General features: G+C 41.5%; 2 protein-coding genes across 3 annotated transcripts in view; one reads left to right on the forward strand and one right to left on the reverse strand.

Annotated features, from left to right (window-relative positions):
• ctnnal1 (catenin (cadherin-associated protein), alpha-like 1) overlaps window positions 1–15,534 on the forward strand; it is a 94,077-nt gene extending 78,543 nt beyond the window's left edge. For both annotated transcript variants that reach the window (XM_084166353.1, XM_084166354.1), the window contains exons 12-19: window positions 938–975; window positions 1,093–1,143; window positions 4,082–4,236; window positions 5,635–5,683; window positions 6,414–6,470; window positions 9,782–9,901; window positions 12,899–12,982; window positions 13,175–15,534. In XM_084166353.1, coding sequence (XP_084022479.1) covers window positions 938–975; window positions 1,093–1,143; window positions 4,082–4,236; window positions 5,635–5,683; window positions 6,414–6,470; window positions 9,782–9,901; window positions 12,899–12,982; window positions 13,175–13,339 — 719 coding nt within the window. In that variant the 3' untranslated portion in view covers window positions 13,340–15,534. The remainder of the gene's footprint in view (window positions 1–937; window positions 976–1,092; window positions 1,144–4,081; window positions 4,237–5,634; window positions 5,684–6,413; window positions 6,471–9,781; window positions 9,902–12,898; window positions 12,983–13,174) is intronic.
• An 11-nt stretch (window positions 15,535–15,545) lies between these two features.
• LOC311132961 (protein Abitram-like) lies at window positions 15,546–25,183 on the reverse strand. The gene is made up of 6 exons (XM_084166355.1): window positions 24,990–25,183; window positions 24,644–24,695; window positions 24,280–24,409; window positions 16,550–16,626; window positions 16,345–16,414; window positions 15,546–16,192 (listed from the first exon to the last, which is right to left on the reverse strand). The coding sequence occupies exons 1-6, from the start codon at window positions 25,057–25,059 to the stop codon at window positions 16,034–16,036; spliced, it is 558 nt and encodes a 185-aa protein (XP_084022481.1). The 5' UTR covers window positions 25,060–25,183; the 3' UTR covers window positions 15,546–16,033.
• Between the last annotated feature and the right edge of the window lie 1,129 nt (window positions 25,184–26,312).

The following is a 26,312-nucleotide window of genomic DNA, read 5'->3' on the forward strand; positions in this document are numbered from 1 at the left end:
GGATAAATGTCCCTCCCTGGTGGAAGTTTAACGATGAAATTCACACTGTTCCCTCGAGTCGTGGCTCTCACATAGCAAAAGTGCTATTATTCCTCTGGTACAACTGGTAGGGGTGTGTGTTTATCTGTGTGTGTGTGTGTGTGTGTGTGTGTGTGTGTGTGTGTGTGTGTGTGTGTGTGTGTGTGTGTGTGCGTGTGCGCGTGCGTGTGCGCGTGCGCGTGCGGAGGGGGTGTGGTACTCAAGCGACACAGACAAGCCCTCCAAAAAGCTGCAAAGCTTTTATGTGAAGTAATGCTCCTTTTACGGCAGTGCCTCATAAGCCGTTAAACACGTCAGTGATGTTTATCACACCCTCACCACCCCTGTAAATTCTACTGAAATGTCCCTTTACCGGGACTTAGAGAGTGAGGCTGAAGATCTCAGCACCTGACAAGAAATCTGTTGAGTTGATTGGTTGCACTCCATTTGAAGTCTGATAGAGGATGTGTTAGGGATAATCAACTGTAGTATGATAGAGGATGTGTTGGGGATAATCAACTGTAGTATGATAGAGGATGTGTTAGGGATAATCAACTGTAGTATGATAGAGGATGTGTTAGGGATAATCAACTGTAGTATGATAGAGGATGTGTTAGGGATAATCAACTGTAGTATGAAAGAGGATGTGTTGGGGATAATCAACTGTAGTATGAAAGAGGATGTGTTAGGGATAATCAACTGAATCCCTCCCTTTTAGTATATTTTCATGGGTTGGAATGAATGGCGGGAAACCATTTGAAAATACAGGAAACAAAAGTACATAGGGCATTTCAAAAGGCACACAATAATTTAGCTGGAAAATGATTTTACCAAACTAACCTTGTGATCCAATGCCCAGAATATGACTTTAAAAATTATATTTCCTCAAAATACGTTCTTTCTTTCTGATTAATTACAGGTGATAAGAGAGCCTACTTGTCGCTTCCCAGACCAGGGGTGAGTATCAGAATATTCAATGTTATGACTGGTGGATATTTCTTATTTTATTCAAATTACTTTCCATAATTTCCTCCTTTAATATCACTCATCCTGTCAAACATTTTCTCCCCCCAGAAACATTCAGCCAACCTGAAGACGGTGAAGGCTGTCAAGCTAGATGCGGAGGTATAACTTAATCATCAATGACACAATACACCTCACATAGGCTGTGTCCCAAATCAAATGTACTCTATTCCCCCCCAGGGGCCCTGGTCAAAAGAAGTGCACTATATAGGGGATAGGGTGCCATTTGGGACGCATCTATTACCTCTACTTCCTCACCCTGACAGGTGAATTCATTCTGCAGGAAATTAATAACTGTTCAAACACACTATTGCGGAATCATGGCGATATTGCAGGAACCATGGTCTGCTAGATTTTAGCAGTACTCTGTCAGTCATGACTGGGAATGCAGGGTCTAGAGTGTTTTATGTGTAACTTAGTACACAATATGATAATCAATAATTGGAAATGATTAGGAAATATTGTGGCTGATTGATAATGCATGACATTGAGAGGTGAAGTGCAGAACTGAGTTTTATATTCAAACTGATAATGCATGATTATGAATGATCGTGAATCACTAACACAGATGATAATGAATGAATGATGATATCTATAAAGTAATCTACTTATTGCTCAAGGACCACCCAATATTGCCTGACCTTATACCTAAGCAGCCTGGGCAGGTTTCCCAAAAGCATCTTAAGGCGAAGTTCTTCGTTTGAACCTTCGTAGGAACATCGTTAAATCTCCAATATTTTTCCAAAAACCATTGTTTCTGAAATTGCACTTGAAAAGGCTTGTTAATTAACGACTGCCTCAGACCACTAGTAGAACAGCTAAGTGCCTGGTTAGATGTTTATCTGTCTTTCTGTGACCACCGATAACTTCAGAACGAATGTGACTACAAATAGAAAGTTGCCAATGTCTAGGCAATTGTTACAAACAAGCGAAGGATATACCGAGATGACTGTATTAACAGATACATACAGTATAGGCTACATAGACCTAGACTGCTCAAAAAAATAAAGGGAACACTTAAACAACACAATGTAACTCCAAGTCAATCACACTTCTGTGAAATCAAACAGGAAGCAACACTGATTGACAATACATTTCACATGCTGTTGTGCAAATGAAATCAAACAGGAAGCAACACTGATTGACAATACATTTCACATGCTGTTGTGCAAATGGAATAGACAACAGGTGGAAATTATGAATGGTGGTGACCACAGACCACTTCTCAGTTCCTATGCTTCCTGGCTGATGTTTTGGTCACTTTTGAATGCTGGCGGTGCTTTCACTCTAGTGGTAGCATGAGACGGAGTCTACAACCCACACAAGTGGCTCAGGTAGTGCAGCTCATCCAGGATGGCACATCAATGCGAGCTGTGGCAAGAAGGTTTGCTGTGTCTGTCAGCGTAGTGTCCAGAGCATGGAGGCGCTACCAGGAGACAGGCCAGTACATCAGGAGACGTGGAGGAGGTCGTAGGAGGGCAACAACCCAGCAGCAGGACTGCTACCTCCGCCTTTGTGCAAGGAGGAGCAGGAGGAGCACTGCCAGAGCCCTGCAAAATGACCTCCAGCAGGCCACAAATGTGCATGTGTCTGCTCAAACGGTCAGAAACAGACTCCATAAGGGTGGTATGAGGGCCCGACGTCCACAGGTGGGGGTTGTGCTTACAGCCCAACACCGTGCAGGACGTTTGGCATTTGCCAGAGAACACCAAGATTAGCAAATTCACCACTGGCGCCCTGTGCTCTTCACAGATGTAACATCCTCCAGCATGACCGGTTTGGCGGTGGGTCAGTCATGGTGTGGGGTGGCATTTCTTTGGGGGGCTGCACAGCCCTCCATGTGCTCGCCAGAGGTAGCCTGACTGCCATTAGGTACCGAGATGAGATCCTCAGACCCCTTGTGAGACCATATGCTGGTGCGGTTGGCCCTGGGTTTCTCCTAATGCAAGACAATGCTAGACCTCATGTGGCTGGAGTGTGTCAGCAGTTCCTGCAAGAGGAAGGCATTGATGCTATGGACTGGCCCGCCCGTTCCCCAGACCTGAATCCAATTGAGCACATCTGGGACATCATGTCTCGCTCCATCCACCAACGCCACGTTGCACCACAGACTGTCCAGGAGTTGGTGGATGCTTTAGTCCAGGTCTGGGAGGAGATTCCTCAGGAGACCATCCGCCACCTCATCAGGAGCATGCCCAGGCGTTGTAGGGAGGTCATACAGGCACGTGGAGGCCACACACACTACTGAGCCTCATTTTGACTTGTTTTAAGGACATTACATCAAAGTTGGATCAGCCTGTAGTGTGGTTTTCCACTTTAATTTTGAGGGTGACTCCAAATCCAGACCTCCATGGGTTGATAAATTTGATTTCCATTGATAATTCTTGTGTGATTTTGTTGTCAGCACATTCAACTATGTAAAGAAAAAAGTATTTAATAAGATTACTTCATTCATTCAGATGTAGGATGTGTTATTTTTGTGTTCCCTTAATTTTTTTGAGCAGTGTATTTCAATTGAGTTTTATTCAATTGAGTTTTATTATTTAGCTATTTGTACGCTACTGTTTGTAGTTTTTGCCTCAATATATTTCATGATGTGTAACAACATGCGCGCAATGATGTTTCAAATCTTGATTTAGTGCATTATTATAGGGTAAGCATTAGAATAATAAGCCGCCTCAATATTTGTAGCCATAGGTGATAATATCTCTTAGGAGCTGATCCGTCGTCAGTATTATGGAATAATTCTAATGTTAAGGTATGATTTGAAAGGGAGAAGGCTGATCCGAGAGCAGTGCTGTCTTTCTTTCGATCCTATCAGTATCGACACATGCCTCAACGACGCACTTAGTAAACGTTCTCTCTGCGTGGTGTTTTGGGAAACGCATGCTTCGGCCGTTGTAGGAAAGATGCATCGTTAAAACACTCTTAAGCCTAAATTCCATCGCAAAAAAAAAAAAACTGGGTCCTGGTTTGTTCTGTACTTTCGGATGGAATGATGAACTAATAAGGGACCCATTATCTTTCTTTCTTTCTTCAGGAGCAGAGCACCATAGCCAAGCTGGGTCTAGAGCTGCGTCTGTTGACCTCAGATGTGGACACGGAGGTGGAGAAGTGGGAGGACCAGGAGCATGACATCATCCGCCAGGGCCAGAGCATGTCCAGCATGGCCTACTCCATATACCTCTTCACCAGGTAGACCGTCTGTCTGTCTGTCTGGTTGGTTTTGTGTCACAGAAGATTGCAACTCCTTTTACCGCAAGGTACTTTGCACCAGCCAGGTATTGACCACCAGCCAGGTATTGATCACCAGCCAGGTATTGATCACCAGCCAGGTATTGACTACATCTGTATGGATATAGAAGTAGAGGACACAGATGCTATCACAAATCTTGTTGCTATGATGTGCATAGTTAATTTACAAAAGTATGTGGACACTCCTTCAAATTAGTGGATAAGCTATGGTATAAAATCAAGCACACAGCCATGCAATCTCCATAGACAAACATTGGCAGTAGAATGTCTCGTACTGAAGAGCTCAGTGACTTTCAACGATGCCACCATTCCAACAAGTCAGTTCGTCAAATTTCTGCCCTGCTAGAGCTGCCCGGGTCAACTGTAAGAGCTGTTATTGTGAAGTGGAAACGTCTAGGAGCAACAACGGCACACAGAACGGGACTGCCGAGTGCTGAAGCGCATAGTTCGTAGAAATCGGCTGTCCTCGGTTGCAACACTCACTACCGAGTTCCAAACTGCCTCTGGAAGCAACGGCAGCACAATAACTGTTCGTTGGGAGATTCATGAAATGGGTTTCCATGGCCGAACAGCCGCACACAAGCCTAAGATCCCCATGCGCAATGCCAAGCGTTGGCTGGAGTGGTGTAAAACTCGCCGCCATTGGACTCTGGAGCAGTGGAAACGCTTTCTCTGGAGTGATGAATCGCGCTTCACCATCTGGCAGTCCGACGGACAAATCTGGGTTTGGCGGATGCCAGGAGAACGCTACCTGCCCCAATGTTTAGTGCCAACTGTAAAGTTTGGTGGAGGACAAATAATGGTCTGGGGCTGTCATGGTTCGGGCTAGGCCCCTTAGTTCCAGTGAAGGGAAATCTTAACGCTACAGCATACAATTACCTTCTAGACAATTCTGTGCTTACAACTTTGTGGCAACAGTTTGGGGAAGGCCCTTTCCTGTTTCAGCATGACAATGCCCCAGTGCACTAAGCGAGGTCCATACAGAAATGGTTTGTCGAGATCGGTGTGGAAGAACTTGACTGGCCTGCACACAACCCCATCGAACACCTTTGGGATGAATTGGACCACAGACTGCGAGCCAGGCCTAATCGCCCAACATCAGTGCCTAACCTCACTAATGCTTGTGGCTGAATTGAAGCAAGTCCCCGCAGCAATGTTCCAACATCTAGTGGAAAGCCTTCACAGAAGAGTGGATGCTGTTATAGCAGCAAAGGGGGACCAACTCCATATTAATGTCTATGATTTTGGCCATGTAGTGTACTTCATCAGTTGTGTCATCAGGTAATATTTAATTCACTCAGTTCTGTTTTTCGTTCATTTCCTGTATCGATTGTGCAGGGGGGAGGGCCTACTGAAGACAACCACAGATCTGTTCCACCAGGCTGAGGTAAAGTACTGTACACGTCCCCTGTCCTCCTCTCCACTCATCCCTCTCCTCTCCCTTCATCCCCCTCTACTTCATACAGGGCTTTAATTGAATATGTCCCAGGTGCCATTAAACACAACCACGTCCCTGGGAGAAGACAGAATCAATACACTATTAAAAGGCCCAAGACAATACTTTGTCTGTGGTAAGGAGAGGATGAGTAGGGGAGCAGAGTGCCCCGGCCTGAGCTTAATATAAAGAGAGCAGGAGAGAGACGGAGAGAGGCAGAGAGAGAGAGGCAGAGAGAGAGAGGCAGAGAGAGAGAGGCAGAGAGAGAGAGGCAGAGAGAGAGAGGCAGAGAGAGAGAGGCAGAGAGAGAGAGGCAGAGAGAGAGAGGCAGAGAGAGAGAGGCAGAGAGAGAGAGGCAGAGAGAGAGAGGGAGAGAGAGAGAGGCAGAGAGAGGGAGACAGAGAGACACAACCATAGAGACGCAAATATACTTTATATAACCTTTTCACACAGCAAAATGTAACCTGCAATTATCGTAATTGGCTTTTGAATTTGAAAACCTACAGTGTGTTCTGGTCTTGTTCACATCCTCCCAGCTACTTACAATACAGCCAATGAGTGTAATTGACAAGACTTGGCTGATAGATTTGCCAGACCAGTGTTCAGAATGTTCTGCCTGTGAAGTTAGTCATGTTTTTCTCTCTTTGTATCCTTCTGTTTTAATCTCTTTCTCTTTCTGCAGGTGCTTTCTGAGGAGGGACTCCAGCTGTGTTCTTCACTACACACTTTCTCCACCAAGGTACACAACCACGGACGGACGCACGCACTCACGCAACCACACACAGGCTCCGAGACAGCTTCTACCCCAAGCCATAAGACTGCTAAATAGCCAGACTGCTAAATAGCCAGACTGCTAAATAGTCAATTAATGGTACCCGAACTGCACTGACTATCTTGCTCTGACCCTACGCACACTCACTAGACTATATATACACACCACATACACACTCACTAGACTATATATACACACCACATACACACTCACTAGACTATATATACACACCATACACACACTCACTAGACTATATATACACACCATACACACACTCACTAGACTTTATATACACACCACATACACACTCACTAGACTATATATACACACCATATACACACTCACTAGACTATATATACACACCATATACACACTCACTAGACTATATATACACTCCATATACACACTCACTAGACTATATATACACATCATATACACACTCACTAGACTATATATACACACCATATACACACTCACTAGACTATATATGCACACCATATACACACTCACTAGACTATATATACACACCATATACACACTCACTAGACTATATATACACACCACATACACACTCACTAGACTATATATACACACCACATACACACTCACTAGACTATATATACACACCATATACACACTCACTAGACTATATATACACACCATATACACACTCACTAAACTATATATACACACCATATACACACTCACTAGACTATATATACACACCACATACACACTCACTAGACTATATATACACACCATACACACACTCACTAGACTTTATATACACACCAAATACACACTCACTAGACTTTATATACAGTGAGGGAAAAAAGTATTTGATCCCCTGCTGATTTTGTACGTTTGCCCACTGACAAAGAAATGATCAGTCTATAATTTTAATGGTAGGTTTATTTGAACAGTGAGAGACAGAATAACAACAACAAAATCAAGAAAAACGCATGTCAAAAATGTTATAAATTGATTTGCATTTTAATGAGGGAATTAAGTATTTGACCCCCTCTCAATCAGAAATATTTCTGGCTCCCAGGTGTCTTTTATACAGGTAACGAGCTGAGATTAGGAGCACACTCTTAAAGGGAGTGCTCCTAATCTCAGTTTGTTACCTGTATAAAAGACCCCTGTCCACAGAAGCAATCAATCAATCAGATTCCAAACTCTCCACCATGGCCAAGACCAAAGCGCTCTCCAAGGATGTCAGGGACAAGATTGTAGACCTACACAAGGCTGGAATGGGCTGTAAGACCATCGCCAAGCAGCTTGGTGAGAAGGTGACAACAGTTGGTGCGATTATTCGCAAATGGAAGAAACACAAAAGAACTGTCAATCTCCCTCGGCCTGGGGCTCCATGCAAGATCTCACCTCGTGGAGTTGCAATTATCATGAGAACGGTGAGGAATCAGCCCAGAACTACACGGGAGGATCTTGTCAATGATCTCAAGGGCATTGAAGATGGGGTCGTGGATGGGTATTCCAGCATGACAGTGACCCAAAACACACGGCCAAGGCAACAAAGGAGTGGCTCAAGAAGAAGCACATTAAGGTCCTGGAGTGGCCTAGCCAGTCTCCAGACCTTAATCCCATAGAAAATCTGTGGAGGGAGCTAAAGGTTCGAGTTGCCTAACGTCAGCCTCGAAACCTTAATGACTTGGAGAAGATCTGCAAAGAGGAGTGGAACAAAATCCCTCCTGAGATGTGTGCAAACCTGGTGGCCAACTACAAGAAACGTCTGACCTCTGTGATTGCCAACAAGGGTTTTGCCACCAAGTACGAGGTCATGTTTTGCAGAGGGGTCAAATACTTATTTCCCTCATTAACATTTTTAACATGCGTTTTTCTGGATTTTTTTTATTTTATTCTGTCTCTCACTGTTCAAATAAACCTACCATTAAAATTATAGACTGATCATGTCTTTGTCAGTGGGCAAACGTACAAAATCAGCAGGGGATCAAATACTTTTTCCCCCTCACTGTACACACCATATACACACTCACTAGACTTTATATACACACCATATACACACTCACTAGACTTTATATACACACCATATACACACTCACTAGACTATATATACACACCATATACACACTCACTAGACTTTATATACACACCACATACCCACTCACTAGACTATATATACACACCATAAACACACCATATACACACTCACTAGACTATATATACACTCCATATACACACTCACTAGAATGTATATACAGTTGAAGTCGGAAGTTTACATACACAAGGTTGGAGAAGTAGAAGCTTCTGATAGGCTAATTGACATCATTTGAGTCAATTGGAGGTGTACCTGTCAATGTATTTCAAGGCCTACCTTCAAACTCAGTGCCTCTTTGCTTGACATCATGGGAAAATCTAAAGAAATCAGCCAAGACCTCAGAAAGAAATTGTAGACCTCCACAAGTCTGGTTCATCCTTGGGAGCAATTTCCAAACGCCTGAAGGTACCACGTTCATCTATACAAACAATAGTACGCAAGTAAACACCATGGGACCACGCAGCCATCATACCGCTCAGAAAGGAGACGCATTCTGTCTCCTAGAGAAGAACGTACTTTGGTGCGAAAAGTGCAAATCAATCCCAGAACAACAATAAAGGACCTTGTGATGTTGCTAGAGGAAACAGGTACAAAATGATCTATATCCACAGTAAAACGAGTCCTATATCGACATAACCTGAAAGGCCGCTCAGCAAGTAAGAAGCCATTGCTCCAAAACCGCCATAAAAAAGCCAGACTACGGTTTGCAACTGCACATGGGGACAAAGATCGTACTTTTTGGAGAAATGTCCTCTGGTCTGATGAAACAAAAATATAACTGTTTGGCCATGATGACCATCGTTATGTTTGGAGGATAAAGGGGGATGCTTACAAGCCGAAGAACACCATCCCAACCGTGAAGCATGGGGGTGGCAGCATCATGCTGTGGGGGTGCTTTGCTGCAGGAGGGCCTGGTGCACTTCACAAAATAGATGGCATCATGAGGAAGGACAATTATGTGGATATATTGAAGCAACATCACTTTTTAATTTTCGGGATCACATTTTTACTTGTATTTTTATATAACTAAATGTGTCTTTATGATCACATTTTCACTTTTATTTTTATAAAACTACATTACATTTTTGGTGATCACATTTGAACTTTTATTTTCATATAACTTAATGTCTTTATTTTGTGATCAAATTTTTACTTGTATTTTGATATACTAAATATTTCTCCCCTGATCCCTCTTCAACAGCTGATGGATGAAGAAAAGGTGGTAGTGCTGTCGGAGATGGAGAAGCTTATGGGTTTGTGTCAGCAGCTACAGATGGGGGTGAGGACACCGGTACAGGGCAAGACTGCCACCTTCCAGAAGGTACTATTATTGATATACTAGCCTTACATAATATGTGGAACTATGGTGTTGTCAATGACTGGATTTGTTTTTGTAATGAAATCCACTTTTATTTAAGTTCTATGTTACAATAGTCCGCAAAGGATTAGTCTATTAATTAGATTTGTCATACAGAATATAATATCAATATTTCCAGGAGAGCACATACAGTGGGGAAAAAAAGTTATTTAGTCAGCCACCAATTGTGCAAGTTCTCCCACTTAAAAAGATGAGAGAGGCCTGTAATTTTAATCATAGGTACACGTCAACTATGACAGACAAAATGAGATTTAAAAAAATCCAGAAAATCACATTGTAGGATTTTTAATGAATTTATTTGCAAATTATGGTGGAAAATAAGTATTTGGTCAATAACAAAAGTTTCTCAATACTTTGTTATATACCCTTTGTTGGCAATGACACAGGTCAAACGTTTTCTGTAAGTCTTCACAAGATTTTCACACACTGTTGCTGGTATTTTGGCCCATTCCTCCATGCAGATCTCCTCTAGAGCAGTGATGTTTTGGGGCTGTCGCTGGGCAACACGGACTTTCAACTCCCTCCAAAGATTTTCTATGGGGTTGAGATCTGGAGACTGGCTAGGCCACTCCAGGACCTTGAAATGCTTCTTACGAAGCCACTCCTTCGTTGCCCGGGCGGTGTGTTTGGGATCATTGTCATGCTGAAAGACCCAGCCACGTTTCATCTTCAATGCCCTTGCTGATGGAAGGAGGTTTTCACTCAAAATCTCACGATACATGGCCCCATTCATTCTTTCCTTTACACGGATCAGTCGTCCTGGTCCCTTTGCAGAAAAACAGCCCCAAAGCATGATGTTTCCACCCCCATGCTTCACAGTAGGTATGGTGTTCTTTGGATGCAACTCAGCATTCTTTGTCCTCCAAACACGACGAGTTGAGTTTTTACCAAAAAGTTATATTTTGGTTTCATCTGACCATATGACATTCTCCCAATCCTCTTCTGGATCATCCAAATGCACTCTAGCAAACTTCAGACGGGCCTGGACATGTACTGGCTTAAGCAGGGGGACACGTCTGGCACTGCAGGATTTGAGTCCCTGGCGGCGTAGTGTGGTACTGATGGTAGGCTTTGTTACTTTGGTCCCAGCTCACTGCAGGTCATTCACTAGGTCCCCCCGTGTGGTTCTGGGATTTTTGCTCACCGTTCTTGTGATCATTTTAACCCCACGGGGTGAGATCTTGCGTGGAGCCCCAGATCGAGGGAGATTATCAGTGGTCTTGTATGTCTTCCATTTCCTAATAATTGCTCCCACAGTTGATTTATTCAAACCAAGCTGCTTACTTATTGCAGATTCAGTCTTCCCAGCCTGGTGCAGGTCTACAATTTTGTTTCTGGTGTCCTTTGACAGCTCTTTGGTCTTGGCCATAGTGGAGTTTGGAGTGTGACTGTTTGAGGTTGTGGACAGGTGTCTTTTATACTGATAACAAGTTCAAACAGGTGCCATTAATACAGGTAACGAGTGGAGGACAGAGGAGCCTCTTAAAGAAGTTGTTACAGGTCTGTGAGAGCCAGAAATCTTGCTTGTTTGTAGGTGACCAAATACTTATTTTCCACCATAATTTGCAAATAAATTCATTAAAAATCTTACAATGTGATTTTCTGGATTTTTTCTCTCTCAATTTGTCTGTCATAGTTGACGTGTACCTATGATGAAAATTACAGGCCTCTCTCATCTTTTTAAGTGGGAGAACTTGCACAATTGGTGGCTGACTAAATACTTTTTCCCCCCACTGTATGACTATAAATATAGTTCTACCATGTGACAAAAGACAATCTGGCTTGCTTGCTACTTAAACTGCATACTGTGTACTAATCATACTACATACTATTTAGAACTTACTGTTTAGTAAAAATGAATGCAGTAAGCAACCAATATTAGCATACAAGGCCCATCCTACGGAGAATGCGTCATCTAATTTTCAATTGCGTTGATTCCCGCCATTCGTTCATTTCGGTACAGCGCGTCCCCTCAGCTGACTGTCAGCTGTTGTCAGACACACGTGTGTCTCGAAATACAGTACGACATCCTGGCATTAAAGCGTACTCAATTTTCTAAATTGCACATACTATAAAACTAAAAACTTTCGCATTCCCAAAATACCTACTATTTAGAACGCAAGTACAGGTATTTGGACACGGTCATGGTTATAGGGAGCGTGAGACAACGCACTGAAAAGAAACCTGCGAGGAGTATTGATAAACTGCAATGAAAAGGACAGAGACAGTCAACCCATGCGGCATTGGGCAAACATTTGTTACTGCTTTACAGACAGAGGTCAATCATAAAAACATTATTGTAAAATTAAACCCTATAATGACGCTGAGCTTAATGAACCTCTTCAAATCTGTTTGACAGTGATGAACTGGCACGGGTCACCTTGTACTAATGGGAGAGGTTACAATCAGGATGAGAGAATAGAGAATAACATTGTGTGCATCCCAAATGGCATCCTATTCCCTATATAGTGTGCACTGATTTGAACAGGGCCCATAGGATTCTGGTCAAAAGTAGTGCATTATGTTGGGAATAGGGTGCCATTTGGGACACATCATGGGGCTTCTCTGATTAATGTGGATCTGTTAGACAGGCATGGGCTTTCCCCTCAAGTTGTCATTAGCCAGACAGATCGGTCCTCTGTCTGTCACAGGGGAATTAAGGGTGATTTAATCAGGCAAAGGTCATTGCTGAAAAGCCTTTTTAAATGGAGCAGGAGATGGGGGCTCTGTGTCTTTGGTGTGTCTAGTGTTGGTTTAGAAACACTCTTTAGAGAGACAACTTAGATTGTCACTAGAGTCCCTATCAGCTTTCCCATGTATGCATACCATTATTTGTTTGACCATTATCTGTATCTTTATGTTGTAATCATAATTATTACATTCTATCCAGACCACCATCCGTGGCATGTTTTTGTAATCTTCATCTCTGTCTGTCTCTAGGTGGATTCCTCCATTCAGAACACTAGAGCCATCATTACTGTGATGATCTACCTCCTGCCCGTCTGTAATAAGCTTGTCAGGAAGGTGAGAGGTCACAGTTGACATCAGCTCATCTACCAAGTGGTCCAAGTGCACTCTCTAACCAATGTTTACTGGGGTTTGAGTACACTTTTTTTTTTTTAAGTACAGATGAATATATCAATGGTGGTCATTTTCCAATGTTTTACATTGATTCAATTTGTTTTTTTCATTACTCTACCATGTCTGTGTCTACAGTATAAGTCAGAGAGGAGCAGTCTGGGTTCTCCACAGAGCTGGAGGGACAGGCAGTCATCCACGGCCATCAAAGACGACGTGCTCAACGGCAAGAACAGCAACGGCTTCGGGGTCAAATCCCTGGAGCAGCATATGGCCAACTTCACCTTCCTGGAGAGCAAGTAGTCCAGTCCAGCGACCTTTGATCCCTAACCTGTATCACCTATCAGAATTGGAGTGTACCATTGTCGACCACCAGGGGGCGACATACATAAAGCCTCACCCACCCTGCTCACACGTGCCTCTGTCAGTGTAATCAGCCCATTCTCTTTGTGGTGTAACTGTAACCTGTAGCACATCTCAGCCAAATACAAATACAGCACATGTATAAAAAAAAAAGATGCTGTAATGAAATCCATCGCCAGTGCATGATGCCATGACCTGACAGGTCTTTTAATCTCCTGTTATCAATCCGTGATTTGGGCTGTTAAACCAGCTTTCTGATTGCCTGGTCCCAGATCAGTTTTGGCTGTCTCGTCAACTCCAATGGCTATTGTCGTGAGGAGTTGGCAAGACAGCCCAAACAGATCTGGTAGCAGATCAGCTTTCTGATGTTTCTCTCACTGTTGTACATCAACCAAATCCCATCATGGTTTAGTAATTGAGTGAAATTAATGCTCTCTCACTTTGATGCCAAATAAGAGAGTAAATGGATGGTTTAATCATTATGACACTTGGCTTGCTAATAGACTGAAACATAAGGCTCTTATTATTGCTCCATTTAAGCAGAGGCGGAGACAATTTTATCCAGTTGACTTTCTACTGTCTGTAGAGTATTGAATCCTATTCAGTGTTTGTGGTATACTGTTTTATCCATTTTTCAGAAGACATCTAAAAGATTGCTGGCCTAGCACATGAGTCAAATCAAATGAACTGTGGTTTTATAGCTGTTCCTTATAAGTATACTTGTAATTAAGGCTGCGTCCCAAATGGCATCCTATTCCCTATACAGGGGTTCCCACATTTTTTTGGCCCGCGACCCCATTTTGGTATGATTTGTTTTCTTCACAACCCCATCATGGGGGAAAAAAAGTTATGTAATCAATGGACAATGTTTACTTTTTTAATTGGGGCTATGACAGTATTTCAATCTAAAGTATGGTTTGAAGTGACAAATGCATCAAAGATATTGGGAAGTTCAAAAGATTATCAGGCAATCATTTTGTATGACCTTCTGTGTAGAAAAGAACATCATCGATGTTATTTTCCCCCCAGTCTGATTTAGTGCCTGGTCTGGGTGTTCTGTGCGGCTTGTGGGCATTGTAGGTGTTCCTGAGAGTCTCATCTTTCAGTGATGGGGTCAAAATATTTTGTAGCTTAAACTGTTCTATAGATAGAGCCACATTTGTAGGAAGATAACAGATGCTCTGTTTATTACAACTGCATCTAGTGGCTACCGCAGGTTACTGGCGTAACCCCTGTTCTATGAACCAAGCATGATTATTTTTTATATTTTTTAATTCAGTTTCTCTCGTGACCCCATCTTCAAATGGTCACGACCCCTAGTTTGGGAAACACTGGAAACGGGTGTCATTTGGGACGCAGGCTAAGACTGCCTTGTGGGCTATTGTGTATTATTATGGTACTTGAAACATATACAGGTAACTGCCAAAATAAAGGAAACACTTGAGTAAATGACAGATACAAAGTATATTGAAAGCAGGTGCTTCCACACAGGTGTGGTTCCTAAGTTAATTAAGGAATGAATATCTCATCATGTATAAAAATGCCCAGTTGCCCATTATTTTGCCTACCATAGCTAGAAGAGAGCTCGGTGACTTTGAAAGAGGAGTCTCAAAGGAGCATAAGGGGTTTAAAGGGTGTGTGTGTCTCAGTCACCAGATCTCAACTCAGTTGAACACTTCTGGGAGATTCTGGAGCGACGCCTGAGACAGCGTTTTCCACCACCATCAACAAAACACAAAATGATGGAATTTCTAATGGAAAGATGGTGTGGCATACCTCCAATAGAATTCCAGACACTTGTAGAATCTATGCCAAGGCACATTAAAGCTGTTCTGGCGGCTCGTGGTGGCCCAACACCCTATTAAGACACTATGTTGGTGTTTCCTTTATTTTGGCAGTTACCTGTAGCTATATCCACAGAGGTGACGATTTTGGTACTACTAAACCTGAATGGTTAGTGTGAAGACTGAATAACCATATAAAGCTGTAGAGTTGATTGTGTATGGGTGTAGCTAATGTCGGCTGCTGTTGAGTAAAGAAACCACAGTTGTGCAGAAACAGATTTAGACCATCTATCCTTTTGACAGTTGAATGATTGATTAACAGAACACAAATCTAAATAAACATTATTTTTCTTAAAACAGGGTCGATTGTGTCATTTATTAAGGTATGTACAGTACACAGAAAATTCATATTTAAGTCTTCGGAACAAAAACTTGGGCTTGTTTGGTACATAGTCACTTCATAACTGACAATGTAAATATCTTAGACTTCCTCCTTTGAAAATAGATCTCACGTTCCATCAACAATCATAATAAAGAGCTAAAAAAAAAAGTTCTCATAAAACTTAACTGGCTCTGAATTTCTTCATGTTACATCAAAGCAAACAATAGGTAAGGTAGAGAACTTAAAAGGCACAGTGCATTACCTCCAGCACCCCAGATATCTGCACTGTCATCCACCACGGGCATAAGTCCATATCTGGACAGGGGTATGCACTATGCTTTGATGTAAGTACCTAGGTCTGGCTGGGCCTGAGGAGGCGAGGGACCCCCTCCAACAAAGCTGCCCCAGGAAAGGTCACTCCAGCTGGGCTGAGGAGAGTGTGATGAGTCCCTGTGACCTCCTCATTCCTCAGCATGGCTCAGCCTCTGGCTGTGGCTCTGGCTGGGTGCTGCTGGTCCGTTTAGAGATGACGCTCTCGTACTCCTCTCTGCTCAGGAGACCATTAGTGACTGTCTTGCTCTCCTCTATTTTAGGGAGGATGACAGCAATGTATCCCTCAGTGGAAGGCTGGTCAAATACACATGAAAGACAGGTAGGAGAGTTAGCCATACTAATGGTGATGTGATTTACCATCTCAATGGGGTACATGTAATTGAGGAACATTAGATTGACCAAAAATGTGTTTTAACTGGTATGAAGTTTATGGAAATGCTCCTCACCTTTCCCAGTAAAATTTCAGGCCTTTCAAGAATATCCTCATTGACCTCCAATAGCCGCCCCCTTATGCAGCTGAAAAGATCAACCAGGTTTACATTTCAGGCTAATTTAAAAAGACATGAGAGTAATGAATGGCACTAACCATAAAGGGTGGATTATCTGCAGAGGTGAAAATCATGATACAAGAGCAGCAAAGGTTGTAGTCACCTGTAAATGGTGTACTCCTCACCGTCTGTACATGTTATTCTACACAAAGGAGCGAACTCTGTGAGGAACTGTCCTCCCTGGAAAAGAGGAAGACGTGTTACTTTGACAGTCACAAGTCAGATCAAAGGATGTCAATACCATAGTATATAATAGTAGTGTAACATATAATATTAGTCCTAATATGCCAGAGTATCCTTACGGCAGGTAGCCTAGCGGTTAAGATCGTTGGGCCAGTAACCGAAAGGTCGCTGGCTCGAATCCTGGAGCAGACTAGGGGAAAAGTCTGTGCCCTTGAGCAAGGCACTTAACCCTAATTGCTTCTGTAAGTAGCATAGTGTCTGCTGCCCACAAAGCTCATCACTAAGCTAAGGACCCTGGGACTAAACACCTCCATCTGCAACTGGATCCTGGACATCCTGACGGGCCGCCCCCAGGTGGTAAGGGTAGGCAACAACACGTCTGCCACGCTGATCCTCAAGACTGGGGCCCCTCAGGGGTGCGTGCTTAGTCCCCTCCGGTACTCCCTGTTCACCTACGACTGTGTGGCCAAACACGACTCCTACACCATCATTACGTTTGCTGATGAAACAACAGTGGTAGGCCTGTAGGGAGGAGGTCAGAGATCTGGCAGTGTGGTGCCAGGACAACAACCTCTCCCTCAATGTGAGCAAGTCAAAAGGAGCTGATCGTGGAGTACAGGAACAGGCGGGCCGAACAGGCCCCCATTAACATTGACAGGGCTGTAGTGGAGCGGGTCGAGAGTTTCAAGTTCCTTGGTGTCCACATCACCAACGAACTATCATAATCCAAACACACCAAGACAGTCGTGAAGAGGGCACACCTTTTCTACAGAGGGTAGTGCGTACGGCCCAGTACATCACTGGGGCCAAGCTTCCTGCCATCCAGGACCTATATACTAGGCAGTGTCAGAGGAAAGCCCCAAAAATTGTCAAAGTCACCCAAGTCATAGACTGTTCTCTCTGCTACCGCACGGCAAGCGGTCCCAGAGCGCCAAGTCTAGGACCAAAAGGCTCCTTAACAGCTTCTACCCCCAAGCCATAAGACTGCTGAACAATTAATCAAATGGCCACCCGGACTATTTACATTTACACCCCCCCTCCATTTGTTTTTACACTGCTGCTACGCGCTGTCTATCATCTATGTATAGTCACTATACCCCTACCTACATGAACAAATTACCTCGACTAACTAGTACCCCCGCACATTGACTCGGTACCGATACCCCCTGTAGATAGCCTCGTTATTGTTATTGTGTTACTTTTTATTATTTATACTTTAGTTTATTTGGTAAATATTTTCTTAACTCTTTCTTGAATTGCATTGTTGGTTAAGGGCTTGTAAGTAAGCATTTCACGGTAAGGTCTACACCTGTTGTATTCAGCACATGTGACAAATAAAGTTTGATTTGATATGACTAAAATGTAATAATATACCAGACTACATTAACAAAAAAATAACTTCAGTTTTAGCAGTACATACCAATGATTTGTTTTGACGACACCGCGCCGTCATCTTGGCACTCCCACGCGATTGTAAAAAATATTTTTGTAACTATAGAAATGTATTTACTAACGTCTACTTTTGTTTTTAGTAGTGCTTAGCGATTAACCAACATTTCAGTTATGAGACGTAGGTTCAATTATTTGAATTCCATTTGTCGTTTCTTCCCCGTTTTTTTCTGTGAGCTCAATGTGCACATTGCACAATTTCTCTAGAGACAAATCAGATCCAGCCTGAATACACAGATCATGTATTCGTTCAAGAAACACATTCATGCAAAGAGGATTATAAATTTTTTTTAAATCAGTGGCGCAGTGACATTTTCTTGGCCCACGGAACTAATCATTCAGCTGGGGTTGCAATTTTAGCACACAATTTCAAAGGGACATTTTTGTTTACTCAAATGGACACCAATGGACATTGGCTAGTAGCGGTCATCAACCACATGGACATATTGTGTAATGTATATTGTTATTGTTATTTTATTTAATCTCAACACTGTTGTTGTTTTATTTTACTTTTTTATTAAAAATAAATGCACTGTTGGTTAAGGGCTGTAAGTAAGCATTTCACTGTAATGTCTGCACCTGTTGTATTCGGCGCATGTGGCCAATAAAATTTTATTTGGATACTGTTCTAGTCTCCAAATAACTTACTTCTAGAGGAAATTGAGGAAATTCTTAAAAGTCTGAGAAAATATCCATCCAGTCAGATTATAGTTGGTGGGGATTTTAACATGGTTTAGTATAATGAGACTGATAGATTGCCCCATAGGCCTAACATTGGTGTGAACAAATTGATGAATTTCTGCCAAAGCCTGGACTTAATTGACATATGGAGAGTTAAAAACCCTGGAGAGAAACAGTACACATGGAGTATTAGAGATCATTCACTACAATCAAGAATTGACTTGTGGGTGATAACCTCTAGTCTTGAGCCCAACACTGTAGAGGTAAAAATACTGCCTGTAGTCCTGGCGGATCATGAAGTCATATGGCTGACTGTGAGAATGTGCAGTAATGATGACAAGAAATATTCTGGTGGTTATTGGAAATTGAATAACTCATTGTTATTGCATGATGATTTTAAAAATGTGATTAAGAATCTAATTTCTGTTTACTGGAATGTAGCTGAGCTCTCTAAGAAAATTGCTGATGTCACAAAGATCGAGCATCTTGATCTTAATGAAAAAGCTAAATTGAATGATTTACAGAATCAACTAGATACATTTTATGAGGAAAAGGCTAGAGGAGCCTTCATAAGATCCAGAAAACAATGGCTTGAAAAAGGCGAAAAGAACAGTAGATACTTTTTTTATTTGGAAAAGAGGAGAAGGGGAACTCAACACACTTCGGAAACGTAAGATTCATGGGGTAACCTCTGAGGATAGAGAGTTGGTATCAGACTTTACCACTTAGTTTAGATAATCTTTACTCCTTATTTTTAGTTATTTATTTATTTATTTTACCAGGCAAGTCAGTTAAGAACAAATTCTTATTTACAATGACGGCCTACACCGGCCAAACCCGGACGACGCTGGGCCAATTGTGCGCCGTCCTATGGGACTCCCAATCACGGCCGGTTGTGATACAGCCTGGAATCCAACCAGAGGGTCTGTAGTGACGCCTCAAGCACTGAGATGCAGTGCCTTAGACCGCTGCGCCACTCGGGAGCCCAGCACAGCTAGATAACAGTTTGAGTGACTAAGGATCTCCTTGATTCTATAGAGAATGTTAACTCTGTTAGTGAAGAATTTAAATCAGTCTTGTGAATATTTATCCATTATGGACATCCAATATGAGGTTGATCAGTTAAAAAATAACAAGTCTCCAGGTTGTGATGGATTAACCTCTGAATTTTACAAAACCTTCTCTGAAGAAATAGCACAATTCTTACTTGAAACCCTTAAAGAGGCTATAAAGAAGGGAGAACTACCTGCCTCTCTGAAACAAGAGGTTATTAGTCTTATACCTAAACCACAAAAGGATCTCTTAATTATTGATAATTGGCGTCCAATCACACTCCTAAATAAACGACTACAAAATTATAGCCTCAATCTTTGCGAAAAGGTTAAAGTTGTGCTTGAATGATCTGATTGATGAATGTCAATCTGGATTTATGAAAGGGTGCCATACAGTGGGGAAAAAAAGTATTTAGCCAGCCACCAATTGTGCAAGTTCTCCCACTTAAAAAGATGAGAGAGGCCTGTAATTTTCATCATAGGTACACGTCAACAATGACAGACAAATTGAGAAAAAAAAATCCAGAAAATCCCATTGTAGGATTTTTTATGAATTTATTTGCAAATTATGGTGGAAAATAAGTATTTGGTCACCCACAAACAAGCAAGATTTCTGGCTCTCACAGACCTGTAACTTCTTCTTTAAGAGGCTCCTCTGTCCTCCACTCATTACCTGTATTAATGGCACCTGTTTGAACTTGTTATCAGTATAAAAGACACCTGTCCACAACCTCAAACAGTCACACTCCAAACTTCACAATGGCCAAGACCAAAGAGCTGTCAAAGGACACCAAAAACAAAATTGTAGACCTGCACCGGGCTGGGAAGACTGAATCTGCAATAGGTAAGCAGCTTGGTTTGAAGAAATCAACTGTGGGAGCAATTATTAGGAAATGGAAGACATACAAGACCACTGATAATCTCCCTCGATCTGAGGCTCCATGCAAGATCTCACCCCGTGGGGTCAAAATGATCACAAGAACGGTGAGCAAAAATCCCAGAACCACACGGGGGGACCTAGTGAATGACCTGCAGAGAGCTGGGACCAAAGTAACAAAGCCAACCATCAGTAACACACTACGCCGCCAGGGACTCAAATCCTGCAGTGAGAGACGTGTCCCCCTGCTTAAGCCAGTACATGTCCAGGCCCGTCTGAAGTGCATTTGGATGATCCAGAAGAGGATTGGGAGAATGTCATATGGTCAGATGAAACCAAAATATAACTTTTTGGTAAAAGCTCAACTCGTCATGTTTGGAGGACAAAGAATGCTGAGTTGCATCCAAAGAACATCATACCTACTGTGAAGCATGGGGTTGGAAACATCATGCTTTGGGGCTGTTTTTCTGCAAAGGGACCAGGACGACTGATCCGTGTAAAGGAAAGAATGAATGGGGCCATGTATCGTGAGATTTTGAGTGAAACCCTCCTTCCATCAGCAAGGGCATTGAAGATGAAACGTGGCTGGGTCTTTCAGCATGATAATGATCCCAAACACACCGCCCGGGCAACGAAGGAGTGGCTTCGTAAGAAGCATTTCAAGGTCCTGGAGTGGCCTAGCCAGTCTCCAGATCTCAACCCCATAGAAAATCTTTGGAGGGAGTTGAAAGTCTGTGTTGCCCAGCGACAGCCCCAAAACATCACTGCTCTAGAGGAGATCTGCATGTAGGAATGGGCCAAAATACCAGCAACAGTGTGTGAAAACCTTGTGAAGACTTACAGAAAATGTTTGACCTGTGTCATTGCCAACAAAGGGTATATAACAAAGTATTGAGAAACTTTTGTTATTGGCCAAATACTTATTTTCCACCATCATATGCCAATAAATTCATAAAAAATCCTACAATGTGATTTTCTGGATATTTTTTCCTCATTTTGTCTGTCATAGTTGACGTGTACCTATGATGAAAATTACAGGCCTCTCTCATCTTTTTAAGTGGGAGAACTTGCACAATTGGTGGCTGACTAAATACTTTTTTTCCCCACTGTATATCTAATAATCTGAGGCTGGTGTTAGATTTGGTTGAGTATTGTTAGCCATTGGATGACTCCCCTGTTATCTTATTTTTGGATTTTCAGAAAGCATTTGATACTGTAAGTCACAATTTTATCTTTGATTGTCTTAAGCATTTGAAGTTTGGTAATATTTTCTGTTGACACTATTAGAACTCTGTATAATGGTGGCAATAGCTGTACCAAACTCTGTCATGGAACATCCTCAAGGTTTAACATTTACAAAGGAATACGACAAGGTTGTCCAATCTCACCTTTTTTTTTTTTTTTTTTTTTAGTTTCTCAAACCTTATGCTCATTAGTTTATCAAAGTCAATTTGAAGGCATTACATTCCAGGCCAGAGAGATCAAGATAGTCCAACTGGCGGATGACACCTCACTTTTTTTGAATAATGTGTCACAAGCTAGATTAGCATTGGATATTGTGAAGCAGTTCTCCAAAATCTCAATCCAGCAGATTGTAACATCTCTGTTAAAGATACTGTAACATACCTCGGTGTAAAGATCACCAAAAATCTTAAGGCTGTGAATGATCTTCATTTGAATCCTGTAACTGAATCTATTAAAAATATATTTTCCTCATGGTTAGGGAGGGATTTAAGTCTTCAAGGGAGGGTGCTTTTATCCAAAGCTGAGGGGCTATCTATTGACATTCCCAAACCCACTTGCTGTACCTTAGATAGGCTATTGTCCAACTTCATATGGAAAAGAAAAACAAGCCACATAAGATAAAAAGAGATGTTATCACCAACAGGGTTTGTGATGGCGGTCTAAATGTCTTAGACTTCACTTTCTCTTTAATCAGATATCAAAAGTAAACTGGGTTAAAAAGGTACTTAAAAAATCCTCAGTTTCTGGAATATTATACCTCATTTTGTTTTTCAGAAGCTCAGAGGGCTTAATTTTTTACTACAATGTCCCTATATTGTGGGAAAACTTCCTGTGAAATTGGTGGCTTTTCACAAGCAGGCTTTAATGGGCTGGGCTTTGCTGTATAAACACAACTTTTCACCTCAGATGTTTATATGGAATAATGGGTCGATATTACATAGAAACAAGAGGTTATTTTACTGTAACTGGTTCTCGAAAAACATTGTCCTTGTCAGACAATTAGTTAGCATTAGTGGGACTATTTACATTTACATTTTAGTCATTTAGCAGACGCTCTTATCCAGAGCAACTTACAGTTAGTGAATATATATATATATATTTTTTTTTTATACTGGCCCCCCATGGGAATCGAACCCACAACCCTGGCGTTGTAAACGCCATGCTCTATCATGCTCTATCATCTAAAATGCATACAAAACAAAATGTCAAAAAAATGTATTCGTTACATGTCTTTATTTGATTTGATATAATGTGGATTTGTATTTTTTTTTTCTTCTCTTCCTTATTTTTGTGTGTACTCCCTCTGGCTGTTCTGTTTTTTGTGTTTTACATGTTACTGTTAAATAAATTAAAACTTAAAAAATTACAACAAAATTTTTTTAAAAAGATCCAGCCTGAACTGTGAGATGTAGTAGGGAGTTGTAGTTTAACGCTTAAAACTTGATAATTAACTACAATGACGATAATCCACTGCACATCTACTTGTCCGGTCTGTTTCTTTTAGCCTGCTACATTAGGTTAGTGTGGTGCAGACACGGAGAGAAGAATGCGCGATCGTGAGGGGATAAAGAGAGCAGCTGTTGCTTCGCGAAGTATCTCTACCAGAAAATACATTATCTAAGTGATTGATAGTTGGTATTCAGCAGTCATAAAAGTATGCCTTATTTACTTTGAAGAACTACAAAACAGTGATTATGTCAGTCAGCAGCTCTATAGAGATGAGATGATGACTTGGAATGAAATAGTAAAGTCATCAAATAAAACAAATGTAATATACACAACTGAAATATTTTATTAAAGTAATGTGAATAAATTATGGTTAAGTGATAAGCAGTTAATTGTTTTATTCTGTGTTACAGCATTCAACCCAAATAATCGAAACCGAACCTACCTCAAGATGCACTAATTGCTCAGCACTTTTTTTTGGCCACGTTTATTCTATTGCATACTTTTAAATTATATTATGTGCGACAAACAAAACATTAATGAAATAATACTGTATATTAAAATGTTTTCCTTAAAGTATGTTTTTGGGTACTAATGTTACCGTCCCCACTACAACACAAAAAATACTTAAATAGCCTACATGTAACTTTGTCCTTGAAAGTATGAAAATGTATGCACTCACTATCTGTAAGTCGCTCTGGAGAAGAGCGTCTGCTAAATGACTAAAATCTAAATGTCTAAAATGACTAAAATGTTTTTTAAAAATGAAACATTTAAATGAAATTTGGAGGACTGCTTTTCTGAGGAGTGCCAATATGGCCGACCCGTGGCTTCAAAGCCTCTACATGGCCAAAACATAGCATCAACAATCCAGGATTTATATACATCATTAGTACATACTCTCTTTGACTTCCCAGACACTCTGTTGTGCAGGCGACTGCAGCCAGCACTGATCTGATAGTTGATGCTCTTGATTGCCCTCCCGTTCTGAAGGATTGGGTGACTCTCTGCCAGGGTGATGACACAGATTCTGTCAAAAGAGATCCACAGGAACACATTAACGCCATGTTTAAATTTACTGAAAATAAATAATGTAGTCTGTGGAGGTAGCAAAGCGTTGATCAGTTTTGGGACAACATCAGGAGTCTGTATTGATTCCCGATGTTGTGTCCCAAAGCAACGCGTTGATGAGTAACTGTTTTGTTGATGAGCTGCACATTGTCAATTTGAAGTAGGAAATGAACACCTTCTCTTAGCAAGTTACCTGTTTGAATGCTGAAGAACGCACTGGTCTTCACAATCCTTGCCCTTGATATCTAAGCACAAAGAATAATACAACTTTAGTTACAACTTTGTTCATTCGTTAAGAAAAATAAGCCAGTGGTCCGCAACCACGTCCACGGAGGGATACAGGTTTGATGTTTTTGGACCAGCCCAGCTCTTACAGAAATTAGTCAACTGCACATTCTGTTAAATTACATAGCAAAGGCTGTCAGGCTAGCTACCATACCCAAAGCCAAAACACACGTGTTGGTCTCATGTCGACACCCAAGGTTAGTGGTCAACACTGTAACGTTAGCTAAAAGATGGATAGTTAGCTAATAAGTTACCTGTTTTATACCATCGAGTGTAATACCGATCGATAACAGAGGGTGCCTTATTATGCTCCATGTCTTCCATTGATAAAACAATTACTTAAGGGCATTAGCTATCTAGCTAAATAAAAACCAACTGTTTAACAGATAACTGTACAAATGCTTCGATTTCGTGACGGAGTGTAAACGCCGTTGCACACTTCTGGTCCGTCCTTTTCAATAATCCGGAAGACTTTCTAATTGAAATTCCGAACGTTCCGAGAACCTATTAATCCGTTATGAAATGACCTGATGTCAACCAACAGTTTATATATGCACTAGAGACAATCAGGGGAGCTGTTTTGAAGCCACCGCACCCCAATCTTGGCACTCCCCCACCGTTGTAAAAAATATTTAGGAAGTTATGGAAATGCATTTATTAATGTCTACATGGGTTTTTGCCACGTTTATTCTATTACAGAAACTTGAATGCATACATTTAAATTATATTATGTGAGCTAAACATAAAAATATATAAAAATATTTTCCTTAAAGTATAATTTTTTGAAAGTTCTAATGTTACGGTCCCCACTACAACAAAAACATACTTAAATACATGTAATTTTGTCCTTGAAACATTTCATTGAAATATTGTAGAATTCCATTCATTCCTATGGAGAACTTCTTTTTCTTGGGAGTGCCAATATGGCCGACCAGTGGCTTCAAAGCCTTTCATTGATCAATACATAACATCAGCAATCCAGGGTTTATTTATATACAGTTGAAGTCGGAAGTTTACATACACCTTAGCCAAATACATTTAAACTCAGTTTTTCACAATTCCTGACATTTAATCCTAGTAAATATTCCCTGTTTTAGGTCAGTTAGGTTCACCACTTTATTTTAAGAATGTGAAATGTCAGAATAATAGTAGAGAGAATGGTTTATTTCTGCTTTTATTTCTTTCATCACATTCCCAGTGGGTCAGAAGTTTACATACACTCAATTAGTATTTGGTAGCATTGCCTTTAAATGGTTGAACTTGGGTCAAACGTTTCGGGTAGCCTGCCACAAGCTTCCCACAATCATTTGGGTGAATTTTGGCCCATTCCTCCTGACAGAGCTGGTGTAACTGAGTCAGGTTTGTAGGCCTCCTTGCTCGCACACGCTTTTCAGTTCTGCACACACATTTTCTATAGGATTGAGGTCAGGGCATTGTGATGGCCACTCCAATACCTTGACTTTGTTGTCCTTAAGCCATTTTGACACAACTTTGGAAGTATGCTTGGGGTCATTGTCCATTTGGAAGACCCATTTGCGACCAAGCTTTAACTTCCTGACTAATGTCTTGAGATGTTG

This window comes from Coregonus lavaretus (genome assembly GCF_964263955.1).
Source record: "Coregonus lavaretus genome assembly, chromosome: 7".
Lineage (NCBI taxonomy): Eukaryota > Metazoa > Chordata > Actinopteri > Salmoniformes > Salmonidae > Coregonus > Coregonus lavaretus.